Source organism: Lissotriton vulgaris, chromosome 2_1 (genome assembly GCF_964263255.1).
Source record: "Lissotriton vulgaris chromosome 2_1, aLisVul1.2, whole genome shotgun sequence".
Taxonomy (NCBI): Eukaryota; Metazoa; Chordata; class Amphibia; order Caudata; family Salamandridae; genus Lissotriton; species Lissotriton vulgaris.
In genome coordinates this window covers 1721903173-1721929943 of record NC_141687.1, presented here as the reverse complement: position 1 = coordinate 1721929943, position 26771 = coordinate 1721903173, and the positions used below count along the sequence as shown (strand labels likewise).

The 26771-nt window shown below is 46.4% G+C and overlaps 1 protein-coding gene across 3 annotated transcripts in view; it reads right to left on the bottom strand.

Annotated features, from left to right (window-relative positions):
* Positions 1 to 26771, bottom strand: part of MOB2 (MOB kinase activator 2) — a 334675-nt gene that overhangs the window by 14163 nt on the left and 293741 nt on the right. For all 3 annotated transcript variants that reach the window (XM_086957727.1, XM_086957725.1, XM_086957726.1), the window contains exons 3-4: positions 21878 to 21971; positions 428 to 552 (exon numbers count right to left, since the gene is read on the bottom strand). In XM_086957727.1, the coding sequence (XP_086813853.1) occupies positions 428 to 552; positions 21878 to 21971 (219 nt within the window). The remainder of the gene's footprint in view (positions 1 to 427; positions 553 to 21877; positions 21972 to 26771) is intronic.

Genomic DNA, 26771 nt, shown 5'->3' with positions numbered 1-26771 from the left:
ACCCTGAAGCAAGGTCCAGCTGCAAGATAAAATTTTCTGTTTGGCCTGGGTGGGATGATGAAACAATGTTGGGCATGTGTGACAACCTGCCCGGGCTGGGGAATCCAAGCTCGTGTAACCATGTTGATGCAAACAAATGCATTGTGTCAAACCTGTATAAAAGGAAGAGCCAAAGGTGTTGCCGGCAGAACACCTCCCTGAGACATCCCGGTGTCTGCAGTTGACTTGGTCTCCTCTTGAGTGTAATAAACCTTTTTCTGGTCTTCCAGTTTCCAGGCCTTGCCTCAATATTTTGGTAACAAACCCAAGGGAAAATAGAGGTGGGACCCTGCCACAGGGCAGCATTGGGGGTCTTAGAAGACTCGCTGCCTTTCACTAAATGAGCCTTCTTCGCATCAGTCTAACTTGCCTCACTGGCATTGCTTACCGTATTTTGTGGGAAAGATGTCTTCATCAGTCACCAGCTTCTGAACTGAGCTCATGACGAAGTCTACGTACTGGGGGGCTGTGCACTTGATTTTCTTTCCTCGCTCGTCATACCAGTAGTATTGTCTGCGGAAAAAAGAAGAAGGAGCGGTCACTTCGAAAAGTCAACACCAAACAATATGGACTAGCACCACATGGCAAAGGCTGAAACGCTTGCATCCGCAATGTTGCCTGTTGGGGATGTTCAACAGTTTACAATTCTAGTCAAGACTGTTGCAAAATATTACTTGCAAAAAAAGATCAATTGATGCCAGGAAATTTGCTAAGCTTCGGCAGGATATCTAGGGCACACAAAATGAAATGCAAATCTAAGCAAGGCCTATGCAAAATCTACTAAAACACTAGGCCAACACATGCAACTACAACCCTGATCTCAAAGTTACTTGTGGTGGACAGACAGCCTATGCCAATACACTCTTAGACTTCTAATAAATACCTCTCTGGAACATATAATCTAAACTTATATAACAACACTCTGCTTCTGCAGGATATCTGTAGGGCACATACAATACATTCCAACACAACCAATGTCTCTGTAAAACACCTATAGGGGGTTACAGTTTGGAGCAATACAACCCAAGGCAGATAATACTTTCTTGTGGAAGACAGACAATTTAGGCCAATATTCGTAGGCAACAGCTAGATCCCTAAAGGTCATGCCATTTATGCCAATACATATTTTAACAAACACCAGGGGACCCCAATAGTCAGACCAGGAGTAATCTATATAGTAGAGACAAACAATGGTACTAGAGAGGCCAACTAGGTCCTCGGGTAGCCTAAGCAACACTTACTTAAATATGCATAGGTCAAGGGAGCAACAAAAATAATAAATAAGTACTTGCTGCACAGTATATAACAGGACACAAGGTTGAAATGATCTCACATTTATTAACGGCATCAAGGGAGAATCACTTGACTACAGGGTGTAGTTCAGGTGCTCACACAGAAATAGTGAAAGTGCGTGAAGTGAGGGGTTGGTGACATTTAAAAATACATCACATTGACAACAATAAACAAAACTCTAAATAATTCAATGTAATGAAAGAGTTTTGGTTGTAGAAAGAAGTAGACGGCGTTTTCGATCTCATTTGTTAAGAGATCATCATCAGGACAACAAGTATGAGCAAGAGGAATCTACAGGGGGAAAGAACATGGTATCAACAGTCGGACCCAGTTAAAAGTACACAGTAAGGAATAGTCAAGGGATAGAACTCCTTGAACCAATAATTAATGAGAACATTCTATGCAACGAAAATGTACATAAGAGATTTTCACAATAAATTGGTCTGTGAGCCGCAGTACTATAAAGCTTCCTTGGCAAAATAATAGCAGGAAGGGCCAAGCGATAGAAAGCCATACATGGGCGAATAGCCAAAACAACAGTAAATGTGGAGATACACATTATTCAGGAGCGAGTGAAACGAAAAAAAAGGGGAAAGGAGGAGGTTATGTGAGAGACCAAGCGTAAAACAACACGTAGCGTGATTAAAACTGACTGTGGAATCTGCGGGTAACTGTGCGTGGTGAGGGTGAGGGCGAGAGCAAGCTGGTGCACCAAGCACTGGTGCAGACTATGGGAACCGGGTACAAGAGGTACTTACTAAGGTCAGCGGGGGCCACGTTCATGGGAAGCCACGCAAAGGAATGAAGCCTTCAATAACAGTAGAGCTGGGGAGGGAGGGGATGTAATTAGTGAAAGGGAGCGGAGGGTAGAGCTGGCTAAAATGCGGCGCATTGATGGAGGAGTTACAGAGGCACTCCGGGTGCATCGGGTGGGGCGCCAGGGAGGCAGAGTCCTCCCTCACAAGGGGGTGGGTAATATGGTGTTGCTAAGGAGAGAAACGGGTTAGCCGAGAGAAATTACGGGGTGGCTACGCGAGTAAGGCTACGGCGCGTTAAGGGTGAACTTACTGGGGGGCGGGATTGGCGGGTAGAACTTCGGAAGAGACTCAGATCTTTCTCACTGCAAGGAATTCCAGAATAACTAAGGAAGGAAATTGCAGGTTAGTGGATCCCAATTTCGGGGGTGCTTAGGGAGTAGCGGTGCTACGGAGGCAGACTTACTTCGAGTCCTTGGTATCACCTAATGGAGGCGCGAGTCCGAACACATCCTCTTCAGCCAAGGATGTGGGAGAGGTCTGAGCACTTCCTGGAGTGGAGGTGCAACAGTGACATCTGATATGCTGAGACACTGGATCGCGCTAGGCCTTGGCATGCGTGGTGGACGCATGGCCCAACCGGTGGCCATCTTGGAGAGGGGTATTAGTGTAGATTCAAGAATAGGCAACCAGTGACTTTTTCGGATTCCTCTGCTGACTCAGACTCATCTGACCCAGGTGCAGGTCCAAGTACTTCCTCCAGCACCTCCCTATTTTTAGGCAGAGGCCAACCTTTTCAAATGGAGGGAGGCAGGGTGAAGCAGAGATACAACTTTCCACTAGGCAAATGCCAAACAAGTCGCAAATTCTATCAATGGGATTACCAGTACTAGACATCATGCCAGAGGATAACCCTTACTCCACCCTAGAACAGATACCCATCTTCAACCTATCGTACCATCAATTGGCCTCCTCTGAGATCTCCCTATTAAGTTGAGGACTCATGTCATGACAGAGAATCCGGACTGGTTCACCATTCAGACTGAAATGTTTCAATTCTTCAGGAAAAAAAGATTAAAATCATTTTTTCTGAATGGAGAGACTTTACTCAATACGGTCACGACAGGACTACGTCCTAAATCCACTTTCAACCTGCCCACCGGGTCTCTACCTCCTGAGGTAGTGACTTTTCAAAACGTAGTCTTGAAAGACCTGGAGACACTGCGTAAAGAACACAACTTCATTTCTCATAACATAAGCTTGGATGAGAGGAAGAGTCTGTCCAAACTCAAGAGTATGGAACAAAAAATCATAAAACCTAGTGACAAAGGAGGCGGTATTGTCATCCAAAATAAAACCTCTTAAGACAATGAGATCCTATGCCAACGGAGTAATAACACACACTCTGAACTTCAGCCACATAACCCCCCCCCTCCCTGAAATCAAGAACCTTATCCTAAACAGCACCAAAGAAGCCGAAGATCAGGGCTTTATTAGTCACAACTAATTCAGTTTCCTTAATAACAAAAACCCACACACCTCTGTATTGTACTCATTACCTAAGATTCATAAAGACCTAGAGAATCCCCCAGGCAGACCTATTCTTTCAGGATGTGGCTTGATCCTAGAGCCCCTTGGTAGATACATAGATTGGTTTATCTGCGATCTGGTACAAGATACCATAGCCTACATTAAATACACAGCACATTTTATCAATCTGATTGAACAAGAGCTATTTGATCCCACATGCGAGCTCCTAGTGACTCCCGATATAGATTCATTATGCATGAATATTCAGGACAAAGGCATTGCAGTTATCCGAAACCACTTGAACAACTGTCTCAGCCCACACCAAGTACCCACTGAATTTATCATTTCACTACTAGAACGAATAGTTTCTTACCTGTCGGTGTAGTTTTGCAGCTTGAAGATCTTTCTGGATTCACTATGCTGTGCATATTCTGCGGTCTTTATTCCGCGGTCTTGTGGTTGGGTCCGGATTCGTAGTCTTTTTTTTTTTGCAGCCCTTGTGGGCGTCGGCGTCACACCTCCTCGGGTGCATTTCCGGTGACGTCGGCATGCTTCCTGCGGAAACCCCCACTCTTGGGCGCCATCTTCGGATTCTTTTTTCCGTGTTTCTTCCGTTTCCGAAGCAATGGCAATGTTCTATTTAGGTGAGAATTTTTTACCGCTTTGTCCTTAAAGTCTCTCACTTCTCTCCCTTTTCTTTTCCCCTTATTTTTTTTTTTTGACCACCTCTTCTCTCTCCAGCCTCATCTTTCTGGCGGAGGTGGGTGGGTTTGCTAGTGAATCCAGAAAGATCTTCAAGCTGCAAAACTACACCGACAGGTAAGAAACTATTCGTTTTGCAGCGTGAATCTTTCTGCTGTGCATAGATTTTGTAGCGGTTTCTCATTTCTGTGGCGGCTGGGTGGAAGATGAGCTCTGGTTTCTGAATATATGCTGGAGCACCCTTTGTCCTACTTGTGCTTCCTTGTTCATTTGAACATCCACGCAGTAGTGCTTCGTGAATGTGTGCACCGAAGCCCATGTTGCCGCCAGGCATATGTCTTGTATGGGTGTATTGGCCAGGAAGGCTATCGTAGCCCCCTTTTTCCTAGTGGAGTGGGCACGAGCCCCCTCTGCCAGTTCTTGCCCTGCCCTTTTGTGGCAGAGTTCGATTGTGTGTGCGATCCATCGTGCAATAGTGTTCTTAGTTACTGCCTTGCCCATGTAACTGTTGGCGAACAACACAAAGAACTGTTTCGTTTTCCTGTGTCCTTTCAATGTAATGCATGACCGCCCTTCTGGCGTCTAAGGTGTGCAGAGCTCGCTCTGCGCTAGTGGTTGGTTTTTGGAAAAAACTCGGTATCTGTATGGACTGGTTCATGTGGAATTTGGACACCACCTTCGGCATGAAGTGTGGGTCGGTCCTCATTACAACCCTATCATTGTGTATTTGTAAGTAGGGTTCCTGTAGCGTTAGCGCTTGCAGCTCGCTCACTCTGCGTAAGGACGTTATTGCAACCAGGAAGGCAGTTTTCATAGTTAGCATCTGTAAGGAGGCCCTGTGAAGTGGCTCAAAGGGCTCCTTCATGAGTTCCGTCAGGACTACGTTTAAGTTCCATGCCGGAGGTGGCACACGCTTGGGTGGTGCTATCCTCTTTGCCCCTTCCAGGAACCTCTTGACAACTTGTGATGTGAAGAAGCTTCTGCCCATCTCGCCCCTTGTGTAGGCCACTATAGCCGCCAAGTGTACTCTCAAGGAAGACGAGCTGAGGTTTTTCTCCAGTAAGTGCGTCAGGTACTTTAGCACTGTGGATTCCTTCTTCATTTTCTTGTGAAGTCTCTCCCGCCTGCACCACACAGTGAATCTTTTCCACTTTGCGACATAGCACTTCCGTGTGCTGGGCCTTCGTGCCTCCCGAAGGATCCTGAGGGTGCTCTCTGGCAGTCTCAAATGTGCGAACTCTGTCTTCAGGAGCCATGCTACTAGGCTCATGCTCTCTGGTTCTGGGTGCAGCACCTCTCCGTTCTGCATGGAGAGCAGGTCTTTTCTTCTGCTGAATCTGTGGGGTGCACACTGTGCCATCTCCATGATCTGCGAGTACCATGTCTGCCTCGCCCACTGTGGCGCGACCAGTATCAGGGTCATCTTGCTCGCTCTGCACTTGCTCAGTACTCTGTGTACCAGTGGTATCGGGGGAAAAGCGTAAGCAAATGTCCCGGACCAATCTATCCATGGGGCATTCCCAAGGGACCCTTCTTCGTGTTGTATGGATGCGAAGTTTCGGCATTTCGCATTTTGGCGTGTTGCAAACAGGTCCTCTGATGGCGTTCCCCACCGGTTTAGCAGCCACCTTGTCTCCTGAGCATTGAGCTCCCACTCGAGGGATGCCGATGTCTGTCTGCTCAGCCAGTCTGCCTGAATGTTCTCCTTCCCTGGTAGGTGTATGGCTAGCAGGTCTATCTGGAGAGGGATGGCCCATCTCCATATCTCCTGTGCCAGCGTTGAAAGTGTTGTTGGCCGTGTTCCACCCTGTTATTTGATGTAGAACATCGCTGTGGTGTTGTCTGTCTGCAGCAACACCCTTTGCCTGTACAGTCTTGTTTGGAAGGCTTTCAGTGCAAGGAAGATAGTCTTCAATTCGAGGTAATTGATGTGCTTTGTCGCATCTGCTGGTGTCCAAAGACCCCTCACTTTGAGTTCCTCCATGTGAGCGCCCCATCCCTTCAGGGATGAGTCTGTGGTGATGGTCAATGTCAGAGTTGGGGGTGTTAGAGGCTGCCCCCTTGTTAAGTTCTCCATGGTCCACCATGCCATCTCCTGCACCGCGTGCGTCACCACCACAAGATCCTCCCAACTGCCCGAAGCTTGTGACCATTGTTCCTGGAGCCATTCTTGCATGGGTCTCATGTGGAGCCGCACATTCGGCACTAGGTGGATGCATGATGCCATCATCCCCATGATCTTGCTCGCAGTCCTCACTGTCCGAGCTTGTCCCTTCCGGTAGAGGCGAGTTTCCTTGACCAGAGCCCTCGCTCTCGCTGGGGAACACTTTGCCCTGTAAGGTGTTGATCTCTGCCCCAAGGAAGATCTTCACTTGCTCCGGTTCCATTGATGATTTCTTCCAATGTACGGAGAACCCCAAGTTTATGAGCGTGCTCGTCACCGTCTGTGCATGCTGCTTGCACTTCCGGTACGAGTTTGCTTTCACCAGCCAGTCGTCCAGGTAAGGGTATACGTGTATCCCTGTCTTCGTAAGTGTGCTGCGACTGCCGCGAGGCACTTCGTTAATACCCTCGGTGCTGATTTTAGTCCGAAGGCTAGCGTTGTGATCTGGTAGTGGTCTCCTCCGATTGTGAACCTGAGCATATGCTTGTGCTTCTCGTTCATCGGTATGTGTAAGTAGGCGTCCTTGAGGTCTATCGTGACCATGAAGTCTCCGACCTGCAATTGCGGCAGCACCTCCTGCAGGGAGGTAATCTTGAACTTTTGTGTTCTTATGAATTTGTTGAGGAACCTCAGGTCTAGGATGGGTCTCATCTTGTCATCGACCTTTGGTACTAGGAAGTACGTGGAGTATATTCCCTCGTTTCTTTCCCTGAAGGGAACTCTTTCTATGGCCTGTTTTTGTAGAAGTTCTTGCACTTCTTCCCGAAGCCTCGCCAGCTGTTCTCTTGCTGGTGGCTTTCCCCTTGGTTTTCTGTTCGTTGGCTTTTTCTCCAACTCCAAGCAGTATCCGAATTGGATAATGTTTATGATCCATTTGTCCGATGTTATTTCTCTCCATTCTTGGAGGTAAAACTTTAATCTTCCTCCCACTGGTGTCATGTGGTCGTAGGTGTTTAGATTGTCCTGACCCCTTCATACGTGGTGCCCCCTGGGATCCTTTCTGTGGTCGGGCACCCGTAGGTCCTTGAAGTCACTTCGAGGTGGGCTGCTGTCCCCCTCTTCTATTCTGGCCACGTCCATTTCTCCCTCGAAAGGACTGACCTCTTGGCTGGTACTGCCAGGACTGCTTCTGGTGACCTTACTGAGCCTGCGAGTCTGCCTGGTTCGCTTGCTGGAAGGCCTGGTGCGATGTACCTGGCTGGTTTCCACCTCTTCCGCCCGGCCTCCGTGCCGGGGTGCCTCTTCTATTGCCTCTGAACTGCAATGCCCCCATGGATCTTGCCGTCTCGTTATCTTTGAGATGGCATAGTTTCTCGTCCACTCTTGCTCCGAAAAGCGTTTCGCCGTTGAACGGTGTGTTCAGGATACTGTGTTGTACCTCGGGTTTGAACCCTGAAATCCTGAGCCAGGCGTGTCTCCTTTCCGTGACACCTATCATCATGAGCCTGCTGGCGGTGTCTGCTCCGTCCAGGGCCGTCTTAAGGCAAGAATTTGCCGCGTTTTTCCCTTCTTCGATCAATTTCTCGGCCTTCTGCCTGGCATCCTGGGGTAGGTCCTTTACCAACTGCCCCAGCCCCTCCATGATCTGGTACATGTGCCTATTTAATAGGGCGTTGGAATTAGCCATGCGCCAGTGGGTCGCGGCATTCCGCTCGATCCTTCTCCCTACCAGATCCATCCTCTTGCTCTCCTTATCCAGTGGCGGGCCAGAGGTAGTGGATACGCTCGCCCTCTTCCTAGCTGTGGCCGTGATAATGGAGTCAGCGGAGACCTCGCTCCGAATGTAGGTCGGGTCCTTTGAGGAGTGTTTGTACTTTTCCTCTGTTCTGGGAGTTACCGCCTTGCATGTTGCGGGCTCTTTGAACGCTTCCTTTCCCTGAGCCAAGACGCTCTCGAGCATTGGAAGGAACTGGCTTCTTGTTTGTGTTGGGAGCAAGGTCTCTAGCAGGAAGTCTGCTTTCTGCTTTTCCTCGTCGAGCTTTAGCTTGAATGCAGCTGCGGCGGATTGTATCGCCGCGTTGTATGCCCTGATGTCGTCCGGCGGCGAGGGCCTCGAGGGGTATGAGTCGACCGCCTCTTCCGGGCTCTCTGTGTCGACGTCTAGGTAATCCTCCTCGCGTGGGTCAGATGTGGCCGACTCGGCGTCCAACCTACTGCCCTCTTCCTCCTCATAGCTGTAATCCTCGTAGGGATTCTCTTCACCTTCCTGGTCGTCGACCATCTCGTCGCTAGGCACCTGGTCGTCGACCTGTTCTTCTTCCTCTTCGACCAGATCGAGCACGGCGTGCTTGGTCTTGTGTGGAATTTTGAAGGCACTCATCTCAGCGTTGAAATCTTTTCTCCGCTGCAAGAGGCTTGCCATTTCGGCTTCTAGCCGACGTCTTTTCCTTTCCATCTCGGCCGCGTTTTCGGCTTTGGAACGTTCGGCCCCTCTCTTCGTCGGCTGGCTCGGCGGCGAGATTTTCGGCGTCGATGGCTTGGACGTCGAACTGGCTTTCGGGTCCTTGGACGGCGCCGAGGTCTTAGGGTCTTTCTCCCTCGACGTCGATCGGTCCCTTTCGGTGACGATCTTCGACGCTTTCTGCTGATCAACAGCTCTCGGCGCCAGGGACTCCTTCTCCGAGGATACGCTGGGCCTGTTTGTGGTCGCGGACGGCAGATGTCGCTGCGTCGGCGCCTTCGGGCTCTTGCCCTCGTGCTTTCGAGACTCAGAGTCTCTCGTGTTCTTGTGGGACGTCGAGTCTCCTACCTTATAAGGTGTCTTCTTGTAATCGGTCTCTACGACCGTGTAGCTGTCGTCTTCGGCGGCAGCGTTGTCCTCTTCCTCCGAGGACATCCCCAGCTCGTACAGCGATGGCGTCGGGGATTTTCCTTCGAGGGTGGTGTGTGCTACCCTCTGTCTCTTCCTCACACGAAGGGTCTTCTGGGCGAAGACGGAGCAGGCGTTGCAGTCCTCGCTTCTGTGTTCTACCGGCAGGCAAAGGTTGCAAACCGGATGCTGGTCTTTCTGCGCGTACTTGTGTCTGCAGTTTGGGCAGAACTTGAAAGGCGTGTTGTCCATCCTCGTGCGTTCATGCCTCCCTGACCGCGTGGACGTCGACGATCGTCGAAGTTCGAGGTTTTCACCTTCTTTTCTCTTCGTCAATGTTCTGTGAAGTCTTCTTCAGTCTTCTTCCAATATCTTGTCCAACTTCCAATCTTTTCAGTACTTTCTCCAAAAATGTCTGGAGCCCAACGGGAACGATCCAGACCCGACCGCGGAAAAAAGAATCTGAAGACGGCGCCCAAGAGTGGGGGCTTCCGCAGGAAGCATGCCGACGTCACCGGAAATGCACCCGAGGAGGTTTGACGCCGACGCCCACAAGGGCTGCAAAAAAAAAAAAAAAAAAAACTAAGAAAAGAAAGGACTACGAATCCAGACCCAACCACAAGACCGCGGAATAAAGACCGCGGAATATGCACAGCATAGTGAATCCAGAAAGATTCACGCTGCAAAACTAGCCCTTACCAAAAACGACTTCCTGTTTAATGGCAAATATTACAAGCAATGCAAGGGGACTTCTATGGGTGCTGTTTTTGCCCCAAACTTTGCTATTCTCAATGTTGATCACATAGAAAAACTATTTGTCCTCAAACCAGTCAATCCTTACAGACACAAGATCAGAAGTTTGCATTGATATATTGACGATGTGATCATGATATTGTAATTGTAATTGCATTTATAAGGCGCACAGCTACCCACAATGGGGTCTCACGGCGCCACAGCTGGTACATCAGCAACTGGTCAGGACCTACTGTCGAGGGAAGAGCCAGGTTTTCAAATCTCTGCGGAACTTAACAAAAGATCGTTCGAATTTCAATGGGGCAAGAGGAGAGTTCCAGAGTCTCGGGGCAAGGTAAGAGAAAGAACTTCCGCCCATTCTAGTGAGTCTAAATCGAGGGATCAGATAGTTCCCTTGGGCGGAAGACCTAAGAGGGCGGGAAGGAACATATTGGTGGACGAGAGACTGGAGGTAAGTGGGTGCCAACCCCTGCTTCAACATGAAGCAGAGGGTCTTGAATTTGATGCGGCTATCTACGCGGAGCCAGTGTAGGTCCCGGAGAAAGGGAGAGATGGAAGATCTCCTAGGGACTTTGCACAAGAGACGGGCAGCGGAATTTTGAACAAGCTGGAGCTTCCTTTGAATCTCCTGAGTTCCCCAAGATAAAGCACATTACCATAGTCTAGGCGAGAAGTGACCAGTGCTTGGACCACTGTGCGCTTGGTAGAGTCAGGAAGCATCCAGAGGATTTTCCGGAGCCACCTCAATATGGTCAAACAGGTGGCTGCCACGCTGACCGCTTGTTGCCGCATAGAGAGCAAGTCACTAAAATAAAGCCAAGGTTATGCACCTGCGTAACAGGTTGGGGTAATGGGCCCATTTCAGGGGGCCAATGTTGGGGGCCCCAAGATGTTTGTGCTTGCCCAATAGGACCACCTCCGTTTTATCCCCATTCAACTTCAGAAAGTTAGTCCGCATCCACTCCGCCACTCGACTAAGACCCTGCTGAAGAGCAGAGGAGGAGCACTCTTTAGCTGAAGAAAGGGAGCAGATGATTTGGGTATCATCTGCGTATGAGTAGACTGAGAGACCAGCATCCTCCACAATAGTAGCAAGGGGTCTCACATAGATGTTAAAGAGCACTGGGCTCAGCGTGGACCCTTGAGGAACCCCATACGCAGATGGTCGGACAGAAGAAGAACAGTTAGTAGAGAAGATTTGAAAGAGCGAGATCTCAAAAAAGAGGCTAACCTTGCCAGTGCGCATCCAACCACCTTAAGTGCATTTAAAAGGATAGGGTGCGACACCGAATCGAATGCAGCGCTTAAATCTAGAATAATAAGCGCCATGGTTTCGCCCTGATGCAGGCAGAAACACAAGTTCTCTGTTACCCCCAATAAAATGGTCTCGGTAGGAAAAGGAGTACGAAACACCGATTGGGACTGATGTAAACATCCCGAGGTCTCAACATGCGAGGTCAGATGCATATTAACATGTCTCTCTAAGATCTTTGAAAACATGGGTAGTAAAGAGATGGGGCGAAAGTTAGAAAGCATCTTGGGGTCTGCACCAGGTTTTTTCAAAAGTGGGACCACCATAGCTCTCTTCCACTCTTCAGGAACTATAGATTTCAGCAGTGAGGCATTAAGAAGTTCTTGGATAACCAAAAGGGAGTCAGGAGAAAGCTGCCGGAGAATATCAATAGGAATTGGGTCTTGGGGAGAGCCTAATTTCACCCTGACTAAGCAGTCAAGGAAAGAGCTCTGGTCTAATAAGGGCCACTCTGAGATCTGTACCTCTGTGGATGAGGGTCCATGTTGTCCCAGGGGGGTGTGGGGGAGCTCAAGGTGTACCAAAGGATGAGAAGCTGAGAGAGAATTGTAAATAGTTTCGACTTTAGAAATGAAAAAGTCGGCAATCTCATTACATTGGGTAGGAGAGTAGGAGGGGAAGGAGAAGTATTAGCACCTGCTAATTTCTTCACCATAGAAAAAAGGCTCTAGGACGGTTCGCAGCGTTAATTATGGAGTCAGAAACAAAAATGGCTTTCGCCTTTCTACAGGCACGATGGTATTGCCCGAGAGCTGTTCTATAGACCAATTTACAACTTAGGGCGTACGTTTTCCTGCAGGATCTTTCCAAATGTTTACATTCAGAATTCAATGTTTTTAAATCATCCGTAAACCATGGAGCTGGAGGAAGGTGTGCATTGAACCGCCTGGGACACAGAGGGAGATGGCGATTAATGGTTGAGGTCAGCCAGTGTGACACTTCAGAGTTCAAGGAGAGAAAAGGAAGTTGAATATCTGGACGATTTGCAGAGAGTGAGGCATTGAACGAAGATATGTTCAACTTAGTCCACGCTCTATGGCTACCTACAACATCAGAAGAAGCCAGCATCTTAGCCCTCTCTACAGCTAGGCTAAATTGAATAGCAAAATGGCCCGACCAGTCAAGAGGTAGAGCAGGAACACTGCAATCAAGCAGAATGTTAGAAAGAATGGGATCTAGTAAGTGACCGGCCTGATGGGTGGGTCCTTGATTGCACAGGATTAAATTAATAGCCTCACAGTCAGAAAAATGTTTTGCTTAAACTATTGCGGGTATCTTCTAGATGGAGATTAAGATCTCCCAAAATAGTAAAATTGGCTGACTTCAGTACAAATGAAGCAACAAGTTCTGCAAACGAAGACAGCCAGTGGGTAGATTTATCAGCGGGGCGGTAAATGAGCCTACCTGATAATGTCAATTGAGGATAGACCGCTAGTTTGAACAAAGCGGCCTCACAGTCGGGAAAAGGAAGGGCCTACAATTGACATGAATGTGTAGCCTTGAAAATAACCGCAATCCCACCACCTTTCCCAGTATCTCGATCTCTTCTACCAATAACATAGCCAGGGGGGAAGGGCACTAGCAACGTCACGCCCGGAACTTGTATGAAGCCAGGTTTCTGTTGAAAACAGAGCATCTGGCTAAGCAGAACTTAGTAAGTCAAAAATGTGATCTTTATTTTTAGGTAGAGACCTGCAATTGATGCTCCAAAACTTAAAAGACGAGTTTACTGAGACAGGAGAAGATTGTGCATGAAAGAGTCCAAGTTACACTCAGCAAAATTATGGCTAAATGCAAAATTGCAATACGAGCATTTAACGAGGTAGTTTGATAGAATATCAAGAGGTTGGCAAGAAGGAGAATGACATTTGAGCAGACCGAGATCAATGGCTGAATATGAGATTAGTTTGCAGATTTCTGCCTCACTTTTGGACATAGTGGCTGGCCGCTCCAGGGCGAGGACGGGCGCAGACAGGCTGCACGCTTGCATCCGGTCACTAATAAAGCGGCCGGTCAGCGTGGCAGGGGGCGTCCCAGGTGAGCTGGTAGAGTTCTTCCTCTAAACACACGTCAGGAGCGAGGAAGAGGGAGCGCCATGATTGAGCAGCAAAGTACACCCCGCAATAGAAACCACAATTTAAAATATAGCAGGAACAAGTTCCAGTGAATAAAATGTTTACGGTGCATGTAAGCGGAGAATTAAATAGCTAGCGCTTTGCCAAGAACAGCGATCCCAATATGGCAAGGTAACCCGTCTGAATGACAAAACTTCTGCACATGGATCAATAATTGCCAATCTGACCTCAAATTTACCTATGACTTTAGCAATAATCAGATACAATAATCAGATACAATACCTGGACGTGACAGTCAAACCTGATGAAGGTGGTCTCTATACCACACTATATAGAAAACCCACTGAACGCAATACGTTGCTCCGTTACAATAGTGCCTATCCACAAGCACTTAGAGACGGACTTCCTTATGGCCAATTCTTAAGGATACGTGAAAACTGTAAACGCAAGGAAGCTTTCTTTATTGAGGCAGAGACTCTATGCAACAAGCTTAGGAGCAGAGGCTACCCCAAACGCCTGGTAAAATGCTCCATGAAACTGGCATGTCACTCACACAGAGACACCCTTACTTGAGCCTAAGCCAAAAAAAAAACATGTCGCGTATTGCTTGCGTCACTACATTCTGCCCCGCGAGCAATAAAATAACAAAAAGGATTAAAAAATATTGGCCCATTATCACCTCTATCAACATCACTAATAAGACACCCCTGTTCCCGTTTAAATGTGGACGCAACATTAAAGACCACCTGGTACGCGCGCAAAAACCCGTGCGCCTCTCCAACACTATACACTCAAGCCTAGGCCTTCCACCAGTGCTAGGTCATTTCAAATGCGGGAATTGCGCAGCATGTCCACTCACAAAAAACACCAAGGTCTTTGAGCATGGCACTGTGACGCACAAATTGAATTTCTTTTCAAATGTAATTCTGAAAATGTGATTTACTGCATCCACTGCCCGTGTGATTTAAACTATGGTGGACAAACCACTCAAAAAATAAAAACTCAAATCAGCTATCATAAGAGCAGAATACGATGTAGAGTTACTACGGCTCCTATTGTGGAGCACTTCACCGAGAAAGGACATTCCGAATCAGATCTCAAATGGCAAGTGATTGACATAGTATGTCCCAACAGCAGAGGCGGGGATCTAAAAGCCATCCTCAACAAATTGGAATGCAAATGGATGTTTATATGCAGATCGATCGCAAATGGACTCAACACCCTCGAAGAGTGGAATGGGATTCTTTAATCTCGCATTACCGCCATATGTTTTCACTGCAATTGTATATATGTAAATATGGTTGGACTTGTAAATATAAAATGTTATTGCCTCACTAGCTTTTTATCCCCCGAGGCACCACTCTTACACTTAGTCTAGAAGGCTTCTCATGGTCCTTCGCCTCTTTCCTCACTTGTCCCACTTAGTTGTGTTTTATATGCTTGACTATACACCAATACCCCACTCCAAGATGGCCGCCACTTGGGCCACGCGTCCACCACGCATGCGGGAAGCCTAGCGCGATCCAGCGTTTCAGCACATCAGAAGTCACTGTTGCACCTCCACTCCAGGAAGTGCTCAGACTTAACGCACATCCTTGACTAAAGAGGACGTGTTCGGACTTGGGGCACGCGCCTCCATTAGGTTATTCCAAGGACTCTAAGTAAGTCTGCCTCCATAGCACCGCTACTCCCCAAGCACCCCCGAAATTCGGATCAACTAACCTGCAATTCCCTTCCTTAGTTACTCCGGAATTCCTTGCAGTGAGAAAAATCTGAGTCTCCTCCCACGTTCTACCCGCCGATCCCGACCCCCAGTAAGTTTACCCTTAACGCGCCATAGCCTCACTCAAGTAGCCACCCCGTAATTTCTCTTGGCTAACCGGTTTCTCTCTCCTTAGCAACACCGAATTACCCACCCCCTTTAGAGGAAGGACTCTGCCACCCCAGACGCTTCACCAGACGCATCCTGCGTGCCTCTGTAAGTCCTCCAGCTATGAGCCACATTTTCGCCAGCTCTACCCTCTGCTCCCTTTCACTAATTACCTCCCTAGCTCTACTGTTTTTTAAAGGCTTCATTCTTTTTCGTGGCTTCCCAGGAACGTTGGCCCCCGCTGACCTTACTAAGTAACTCTTCTACCCGGTTCTCATAGTCTGCACCAGTGCTCAGTGCACCAGCTTGCTCGCGCCCTCACCACGCACGGTTACCCGCAGATTCCTCAGTCAGTTTTAATCTCTCTACGTGTTCTTCTACGCTTGGCCTCTCACAGAACCTCCTTTTGCCCTTTTCTCGTTTCACTCGCTCCCGAATATGTATCTCTACATTTACTGTCATTTTAGCCATTCACCCATGTATGGCTTTCTATCGCTTGGCCCTTCCTGCTATTGTATTGCCAAGGAAGCTTTATAGTACTGCGGCTCACAGACCAATTTATCGTGAAAAATCTCTTATGTACCATTTTGTTGCATAGAATGTTCTCATTAATTCTTGGTTCAAGGAGTTCTATCCCTTGACTGTTCATTACTGTGTACTTTTAACTGACACTTACGGTTTATACCATGTTCTTACCCCCTGTAGATTCCTCTTGCTCACACTCTTGAAAACTGATGATGATCTCTAACAAATGAGATCGAAACGCCGTCGACTTCTTTCTACAACAAAAATCCCTTCATTACATTGAATTATTTGGAGTTTTGTTTATTGTGGTCAATGTGATGTATTTTTAAATGTCACCAACCCCTCACTTCATGCACTTTCTCTATTTCTGTGAGAGCACCTGAACTACACCCTGTAATCAAGTGATTCTCCATTGATGCCGTTAATAAATGTGAGATTTCAACCTTGTGTCCCACTGGGTACAAGTGCGCTCAACAAATGTTTTTAAATTCAAATTCATATACTGCACAGCAAGTACTTAATTATTATTTTTGTTGCTCCCTTGACCTATGCATATTTAATTAACTGTAGCCTAGGCTACCCGAGGACCTAGTTGGCCTCTTTAGTACCATTGTTTGTCTCTACTATTTGTGCCAATACAGACAATGATATCTGCAAGATCACCTGTAGCGGACATACAAAACATGCCAATACAATTTTGCCATCTGTCATAGCCTTTAGAGCAGCGTTTCCCAAAGTGTGGTCCGCGGACCCCCAGGGGTCCGTGACACATTCCCAGGGGGTCCGCAGGACTGGAGTGCCTACGTCGGTAAAAAAAACAAAAGGCTTATGAGGTGTGAATGTACTTGGCGCCGGGCAGCAGGACTGCAATACTATCTGGCCCCCATCCGCACAGCACAGTAGAGAGGTGTGAATGTTGCTGGCGCCTGGGGCCTGGGGAGCAAGACAGCAGTGAAATCTGGCCAATCACCCTTCAGCTATAGGTGCAAGCTGAAGGGTGATTGCCCTTATATTGTGTTATTTACTTCTGCCCATCACCCGACGTCGAGCTCGCACAGGAGTGCGTGCGTTTCCTATTCTGTTTGTGACCAGGCCCAGGGCATTTTGCTATCTGTCCCCATTTGCCCTGAAAGCAGCTGCGTGGCGAGATAGAAGAGCATTGGAGGCTGGAACTGCATGTAAGTGTTTAATTTGTGTGTGCGTGTTTGTGTGGGTATATTTGAAAGCAATCTAAACTCTGTGACGCATCCACTCAGCAAAACAGCATACCAGATGAGTAATTATATTTGTAAAAAAGTGCGCTTGTCACAACTGCCCTGAAGTTAAAATGATTAGTGCATTTTAATCTTTCCCTTTCCTTTCCCTGACTGCAAAAGCTTCTTAAACCATACCCCGTAGTGACTGTATATTTCCAGGCACAATCTTCTTTACTGATGACCCTTCCCCTTTACTTCTTGTCTTTTCAACTGCTGCACACTTGACTATAAATTAATATAACGAAGGCCTAGGATTTCATGGCTTCAGGATTGATGCGCTGTAGCAGTTTCCACAGACAACCACTTTCTTCACATTCCTCAGTTTGATCCAGATGAGAGTCAGAGGTTAAGAATAGCACTTTCGTAAACGTTGTGGTGGGGACTTCCCTGTGCCCTAATTTAATTTTAAAAGTGATATATAGCGCTAGCTTTACCCGTAGGTATCAGAGCGCTTTTCATACCTTTTCTCTCTTTAAAAAGTGCAACAGTCAGTAATAGGACTGAGAGCAAGCCTGTGGAACAAGATGCTCAGACCACGCGTGGGAAAGCGTGACATCTCCCAAGTGTCCCCGGTGCAGTACTCGGAGCGACACTAAACGTGCCCACAGAATAGGAGTTAATGATCATTATTGCACATTTACACGTGGGTTTATCATGAAGAAAATACACGAGCGAGGTGAGAAGCATCAAGTCTGTAATTAGGAGTGACATTCAACAACTATGAGCACAGTTCTGCCTCTCTATCTGCGGGTTTCCCTACAGGCCAGTCTGACATACACAGTATAAGAATCATTTAAACAAGCACTTACAATGCAATAGGTCTCGCATTAGGAAAGTGTGAGCTATTGGTATTGTAAATTACACATTGTTTTAATATGTGTTGGCTTTGAAAATATATAAATTAATAGCATTGTTATTCACAAAGCCAATAGCTTACACTTTCCAAATGCGAGTACTATTGGCTATGGCAATGCTTGTTGGTAGCAAGCAAGGACAGTGCTGTTGTGGTGCTGAGTGATGATGTGGTTGGGCTGAGTGATGTGGTGGTGTCCCCGAGTGATGTGGTGGTGTCCCCGAGTGATGTGGTGGTGTCCCAGAGTGATGTGGTGGTGTCCCAGAGTGATGTGGTGGTGTCCCAGAGTGATGTGGTGGTGTCCCAGAGTGATGTGGTGGTGTCCCAGAGTGATGTGGTGGTGTCCCAGAGTGATGTGGTGGTGTCCCAGAGTGATGTGGTGGTGTCCCAGAGTGATGTGGTGGTGTCCCAGAGTGATGTGGTGGTGTCCCAGAGTGATGTGGTGGTGTCCCAGAGTGATGTCCCAGAGTGATGTGGTGGTGTCCCTAAGTGGTGTGGTGGTGCCCCCGAGTGGTGTGGTGGTGTCCCAGAGTGGTGTGGTGGTGTCCCAGAGTGGTGTGGTGGTGTCCCAGAGTGGTGTGGTGGTGTCCCAGAGTGGTGTGGTGGTGTCCCAGAGTGGTGTGGTGGTGTCCCAGAGTGGTGTGGTGGTGTCCCAGAGTGGTGTGGTGGTGTCCCAGAGTGGTGTGGTGGTGTCCCAGAGTGATGTGGTGGTGTCCCAGAGTGATGTGGTGGTGTCCCAGAGTGATGTGGTGGTGCCCCAGAGTGGTGCGGTGGTGTCACAGAGTGGTGTGGTGGGGTCCCAGAGTGGTGTGGTGGGGTCCCAGAGTGGTGTGGTGGGGTCCCAGAGTGGTGTGGTGGGGTCCCAGAGTGGTGTGGTGGGGTCCCAGAGTGGTGTGGTGGGGTCCCAGAGTGGTGTGGTGGGGTCCCAGAGTGGTGTGGTGGGGTTCCCAGAGTGGTGTGGTGGGGTTCCCAGAGTGGTGTGGTGGGGTTCCCGAGTGGTGTGGTGGGGTCCCGAGTGGTGTGGTGGGGTCCCAGAGTGGTGTGGTGGGGTTCCCAGAGTGGTGTGGTGGGGTTCCCGAGTGGTGTGGTGGGGTTCCCGAGTGGTGTGGTGGGGTCCCGAGTGGTGTGGTGGGGTCCCCGAGTGGTGTGGTGGGGTCCCCGAGTGGTGTGGTGGGGTCCCAGAGTGGTGTGGTGGGGTCCCCGAGTGGTGTGGTGGGGTCCCCGAGTGGTGTGGTGGTGTCCCAGAGTAATGTGATGGGTGTCCCAGAGTAATGTGGTGGTGTCCCCGACTGCCACCCATTTTTTAAAAACAAATACATTGGCAGTCAGTTTATATGCATGAACTTGCGGATTATCTTGGCCAAAGAGCACTGAAGAGAGTGCAAAACCAATGTGGCGACGGTCAGATCTTTGCATTACCAAATTAACACACAATGTAAATAATAAAAGCTTTAGTAATGCAAGTATTTGTTTGGTGTGTACTTGTTTGTGTATTTTTTGCAAATTACTGCTTTAGAGGACATTAAAATCTGAGGAAACACGCCTTTAGGCCCCTGCAAGACCCATTTGTAACGTGGTGTATAATCTAAGACAATAAATTCTTAGTGTCTGCAATTTATCTGCAGTACACATATAATCTAGGGCAATATAATCTCGAGGCCCTTAAAAATACCTAAAGGGTGTGGCTACGTAGGTGAATAATCTCTACAGGGAACATTTATATGAGCGGCATAAATCTGCATCTCTATGAATCAGCAGATCTTGGAAACTGGAGCAAGATTATACTGGCTATCTATTCAAGTGCTGGCCTCTTAAGTGTATGATCTAGGTCCTAGGATGCTAAGCGGGCCTCATGCACCTTCCATCTTTTCTTTTCAGTGTTACGTCTCTTGGAATAAACACGCACTGGTTTGGGGTGGACTAGCTTTCATGTTGGTGGAAGCCTGCCCTTTTTTATTTTTTGCGGGGACTAGGTTTTACTCTAGATAGGAGTGGCGAATGGTCTGAGCTCATGGCCTGAGCCCTAAGGTTTCCAAGTGATTGGGAGGTACCTTAACAGACATTAAATGCTCCACAACCCATTGATATTTCGCACCCTGAAGCCTGCAAGTTTTCCTTTTTTTCTGAGCTTTAAGTACAATGCAGGCCTTGCTTTAATTTATGTTTAGGCATGTATAAAAGGAGAACCTATACAGAAAACAAGGTTGCTGTACAGAGGGCTGGGGTAGAGAAGACAACAGGATAGTGTAATACCAGTACTGTAATTTGCGACCATAAGCACGGACCGTAGGCCGCACAGATAGCCCTAGGGATACCCGGGCTCCCAGAATGGAAACCTTTGTTCAGCTGAATCTCTAGTTACAGTGAACGGAACAGAACCTGGCTAAAAATAGCATGTTTATCCAAACTCCTGCATCAGCCCTTTCAGCGGAGGTTTAACCACTTGCCTTTCCAGGATCTGACGAAGAGCATGGAATAATTGTGACGTCTTCTCCATACCCTTGAGCCCATGGGATCCATGAAAGTGGGGAGCACACCGGGGGAAAGAGTCTGTGCAGAGTATGTTGATTAGGACTGCCAACGTCTGCCTATGGGAGAGGTTGGTGTTCAGCAGAGCTATGTATGCCAGAGTTTAGCACAGCTAACTATGTCCATATTCAGCAACTCGCATGTTGTGGCACAGGATGTATGTGTTCAGCACAACTACTGGCATCCGACCTAGACACAGGTCTGCTATGACAAATCTGTCCAGTGGAGTTACTGGTCCATATATCTGCATTCAGCATCGCAGCAGATATGTTCCTAGGGAACAGGTTTGAATTAAGGACAGATGCGGTTATCTGCTTATCAAACTAACCTCTGGTATCTGACCATGGAGCCAATCATTGTCTAGTATAGACTCCTATGTCTGCTTATGGCACTTTTGCATTCAACCGGATTAATGTATTTTCTTTCCATGGGTCTAGATTATGGGGCACATGCATCAAGCAAAATACTGGTTGCAAATGGCCAATACGCAAAATCTGCCCCTTTGCGACCTGTATTTAGCTATTTGGGATGCATCAAGCCCAAACCCAATCTCAAAATAGGTAATAGGAAAATTTGTGATTACCTATTTTGCGAATGAATTTAGGGAATCGCAATTTGCGATTCCTTAAATGCAGTGCAAGAAGCAATCTGAGAGTGCAACTTAGCATTAAGGAATTGCAAATTACTACCAACTTCAAGTTGGTGGTAATCTGCAAGTCCTTAGAAAAATGCTGCAAATAGCATTTTGTGCCATGTGGCGCGCACACATGCCAATTTTGGGGGTGAATCAGGGCAAACTTTTGATCACCATTGAAATTGCTTTCGCAATTTGAGATTACCTATTTGGTATTCGCAAATTGCTAATAGTTTCCCATTCATTCCTATGGGCCTCTAGGAACCAAAGGAATTAATGGGAAGGCATTCCCTATTAGCGAATTGCAATTCACTATTCACTAAAAGGGAAGTTTTAGGAATCACAATTGATTTAGCGATTCCTACAAGCATAAGGAATTGTGAGTCCTCAATTGCGATTCCTTAAAAATCACTATTAAGGAATCGCAATTCCTTTGCTTGATGCATGTGCCCCTATATGTGGTATCAAACGAGGAGTTACTTATTGCTCAGATGAGCTGCTAAGACTTTTAGGTAAAATCCAACAGCACAAATTCACTTCATTGAAGACTTGCAGCAACCAACCTCGGCCATTACAAGCACTGATATACCTGACCGTGTCCAAGTTCGATGTAACCTTTTGTCAGTTTCCCAGTTCTCCACAATATTTCTTTCCTCTTCTTGTACGTTTCTCTACTCATGCTGCTCTGGGCATTACATTGCTCACCACCTATTTGGTCACACATTGGGCTAACTTCACACAAACAGAAGCATGCATGCAGCGCAAAGAGCTTACTTACGTGCTGCCTGCGGCCATGGTCTGACAGGTGTCTGCCGTGCAGAATTCTGAGATTGTGCTGTACTGTAAGTTGATGTGGTTGAAAAAAGTAGTCGCTGAAGGGGAGAAAAAACAAACAAAAAAAGAGTCACGATATGAACCTAGTAGATGTAATATGTTCCCTGCCATATTTACTCGCCAAAATAAGGCATTCCTATGCCTACCAGGAGCGGCACTTGAAAACATAGTAACAGCAGGTGAACCCCTAATGATATTTGAAGCCAAATCTACCATAACCCTAAGTGGCAAGTAACTCCATGAAGAGGAACATGATTTCCAACTCATTTATTCTCCAAGCGTATTCACAAACGGCATGCCGCACCCATCTGGCAAGGAGTCAACCAAAATTAACTTGCAGTTCGAATGTCCTGCCAGTGTTCGTTTCCTGCACTTGTACATTTACAAACAGTAATACGGTGTCGAAGGGTACCTCGAGACACAATACACTATTTCACATCACCTTCCGCGTTAAAAAACAAAACATAATTCATTAAATACAGTAAATAAAAATTGCACTAAACAACATTTCTTAAATACATATTAATTTGCAATTGTTAGTATCCTAGTGTAATACCTTATAAAGTTATCAAACTTCTTAGGAATTTTCCTAATGCGTGGCCCCATCAATACCTCATTACTTTTACGGTCCCAAAACAGTGGGCAACACGTGACCAGCGGGCAAAACCTAAACCAGTGTCTTCACCATTTTCTCCACACACATTTTTGTTCTCAAAACCTATTTGCAGCCAATGCGCCCAATTATGGTCACGTATAAATACATCATTTTTCTTTTGTCACATGATATTAGTCTGTTTGGGTCTTTCACTAGTTACCTTTTGTTTCCACCAACATTTCCCCGTGATGAATGCTGCACTTTTGCTAACTTTGGTGACTTGTACACTCAAGGAAAACTTAGACTCCTTTAATTTTAATAAGTTTCTTAATTAAAAACAGTCTCCAATCTTACTAGCACTCCGTTTGCTATCAAAGTTGTATTTCATGGCTGCTGGACTCAAGGACACCTTTGATGCAATCCTTTCTGCATCAGGCCTCACAATCTTCGTATTACCTTTATTTTCTTTCAACCAAGAAGGTAACTGAGAACTGTGCACCTCCCTGCCTCTAATCAGCGAGAAAGGTGTGACCCACGTACTACAATTTGGAGCAGAGAGTTATTGTAGTTTCACAATTTCTGTTCGATAAAATCCTTGACATCCATAACTAAAGTTGGTATTCCCTCCTTCATAATTTTATTTCCACGCTCCACTAAAACCATTTGTAGTGGGTGAGTAAAATGCCACTTTCAAATATTTTAGGTCTTGTACAGACAAATGTACACATTCGCTCTGACACAAACTGTGTGTCATTGTCTGTGAAAGACTTTAGGGGCTCCTTCAATTAACACCTTGCTCAGAAATTCAATGGTTGCGTTAGTGTCTGGAGTTTCTACACACATATAGTGCATCCATTTTGAAAAATAATCTACTGCTAAAATTAAATACCTCATACTGTTGGACAACACGGAGTAAGGTCCAGAAAGGTCTAGACCAACTTTTTGCAAAGCCACATTTGAAAAGTCTAGACCAACTTTTTGCAAAGCCACATTCAGTAATTTAGTAGGGTGTAATAGTAATTAAACCGTTTGCCAGTCCTTATCAGACATTAAACATTTTGGGCATTTATCAGTCATCATTTTAACTTGGCTGTCAATAGCCAGCTACCAAAAATTTTGCTTTACTTTCATACAAATATTCATGGTGCCTTGAGGACTGTAGTGCACTTTACCTATGATTACACTGCGTAATACCTTAGGTGGGACAAAACGGTCACCATGGAGTACAATTCCACTTTCAACAGACAATTCCTTAGCAATTGTGAATAGATCTTCAATTCTACACTCAAACACCTAGTTTCTGGCCATTTTAAAATGTGTGTATTCAATAACCTTTGTTAGAATCAAATAATTTGCACAAGCTTCGGACCAGTCCTTTTCAGTTATGACAGATTCTTATTCTGTCACTGCATCCATCAAAGCTACACATTCTACATTATTCAGGTGAGAATCATCAACATCCACTTGCATCCTGACCAAACAATCTGCCCTGAAGTTTGTACCCCCAGGGATATGTTTAATTAAAACTGCGTACTCCTGTAGTTTCAACACTAATCTATTAAGCCTCGCTGATAAGGTATTACTGCTTACTTTACTGAAAATGTAAAGCAGTGGCTTGTGAACGGTAATAAGTACACACTTGCTTCTCCAAATGTACATTTTAAAAGTCTTCACTGCCCACACACATGCGAGTGATTTGTGTTCAATTATACAATATTGATGGTCACACTGTTCCAAAGCTCTTGATGAAAATGCTATGGTTTCTTCACGTCCTTCCACTTTTAGGCTGAGAACAGCACCCAACCCATAGACACTGGCATCAACCATTATGATAAAAGTGAAACCCTCCCAGGATGCGTGTAAGGCCAGAGCTGAAACAATCAGCCCTTTACCTTTGACAAATGCTTTCTTCAAATCATCCGTCCATTTGAACACTTGGCCTTTCGTCAGCAGAGCATGTTAGGGATCAACTGTTCGGACATAATTAGCTACAAAAGAGGCATAATACTCTGCTAACCCTAGGAAAAACCGGAGGGTATTTTCATCTGTGGATGGTTTAGCCTCAGTAATTGCGCTAATCACTGAAAACTTCAGCTTTATGCCCATTGCCTACACTGTGTGACCCAAATATTCTAACTCATTGGTTGCAAATTTCCACTTTTCAGCTCAGATGGTCATGCCCCTCATTTCAAGAGGGTTAATACAGCTCTCAAAATCTCATAATGATGCCAGTGTCTTCCAGAGTCTCTGAATAAATTAGCACATCGTGTTGATATCCTTGCACCCTTTACCCCTTTGATATCTAGGAATAATGTGTCCATTCGTTTCTGGAACACACTGGCCGCTGAGGCCAGACCGAACAGTAGTCTCAGAAACGTGTAGGTACCACAGGGGGTTACAAATGTTATTAACTCTTGAGACGCTTCAGTTAGTGATACTTGGTGGTAAGCAGATTGTAAATCAATTTGGGGAAAAACCACTTGGCCTCCTCCAAGATTTGCTAACAACCTTTGACTTTTGGGCAGTGTGCGGCAGTCCATGATGATGATCTTATTTAGGGCACGTAATCTCTCCTGAATTTTTGTGCTACGACTATGGGCACCACACATCTATAGGCTGAATAATTCCTGGTGTACATAGATTGTGTATGTTTTTTTAGTTCTTCTTTAACACTGATGGGTACAGGTCTTGCTTTGTGCGCCACCGGTTGTGGGTCGGTGCCAGTATTATGTGGTGTACCAGTCTCTTCACCAACCCTACTTGGTTGCTGAATACTGCTGAATGCTTATCCAGAATTTCCTTGACTAATACCTCCCCACAATCCACATGGCGCACCTGACCTACCATCACCAGGTTCTCAATTCCAGGAACAATATACAGGCCCATGCATGCCAAATCTTGCCAACCAATTATGTTCTTCGCCTTGACAATTGCATACACCTTTGTGGGAGTTTCTCAGTCTAAACACAGTACCTTCGATGAAAAATAACACAATTTCTATGTGTTTCTCTCCATATGCTTTGGGGTTCACATCCGATTTGGACAGTGAAAAATCTTTGTCTCAGAACTCATAAAAAGTGGTGTCTCTCAAGGTAGTTATAGGGGATCCAGAATCTGCCATAACCTGAAAGGGAATACCATTAATAAAAGCTGTACATAAAGAGGTGACGGGTATATCTCTCTCACCAGAGGATAGGCGCTGCTTGTTAAATGTCTGGGAACCTACAGATTATAACGTAGCCCAGACTCAATGGGCAACCCTGGGGGCCATGATTGCTAAAAGGGATATTGCACAGTTGTGGGGATCCCATAGGCCTCCTACAGTTGAAGAATGGAAGGAAAACATGGACTGGTATATGTTTAGGGAAAAAACGGTGTATCTAGCCCGGGGCCGCCCCCGGAGATGGCATAGCGTATGTGGGCCATGGAACAGGTATCGTGGAGACATATGTACACCGCCCACAGTGGCTAACATCGATATCCCACTCTCCCCCTGACCCCACATAAAGTTGTACTATTGTCTGTTTATTGCTTCTCCCCCTGTCCCCCTCCCTTCCTTGTATTGATTATTCGATGTAATGATTTCTCCGTCCTCGTTTGAACAAAGCACGCTGTATATTTTGTTCTTGCCTTGCTTGCTATATTCAATAAAAAAATTAAAAACATTAAAATAGCTGTACATAATGATCCCTTAACCATTTTACCTGTGCCACCACAGTCACGTTTTAAAATCACATTGTTGAGGGACTCAGAACATGTATCTACTTTGACATCAACATCATCAACTCTTAGTGTCTTTTCGTTGCTCCTGCAAACATTTTGAAAATTACCTGTTTTCTTACAAATCGTGCAATGTTTGCCCAATGCTGGGCAACCAGCAAAATAACTTATGTGGCTTTTGGACCACATTTGTTGTTTTGTTATGTTATTTGTATTTGTAGCGCGCACAGATACTCCAAGGAGTGTACCGGCACGAACCTTGAGGAATGAGGGAAAGCCGATTAGATAAAGAGGAACATTTTCAGATTTTTTAAAAGAATGGGATCCTGAATGCTACAAAGAGTGAAAGGCAGCGAATTCTATGTCAGGACCGGAGGCTTCAGATTATGCTATATCTTCCTTCGCTTTATTAACATAAAGAAACCACAGCAGCTCAGGAAAAGATATAATAAGAACAAAAAATGCTTTAAACATAAAGCATTGACGTAATGTTCAACAAAAAATCAACAACTCCCAAGAGTCT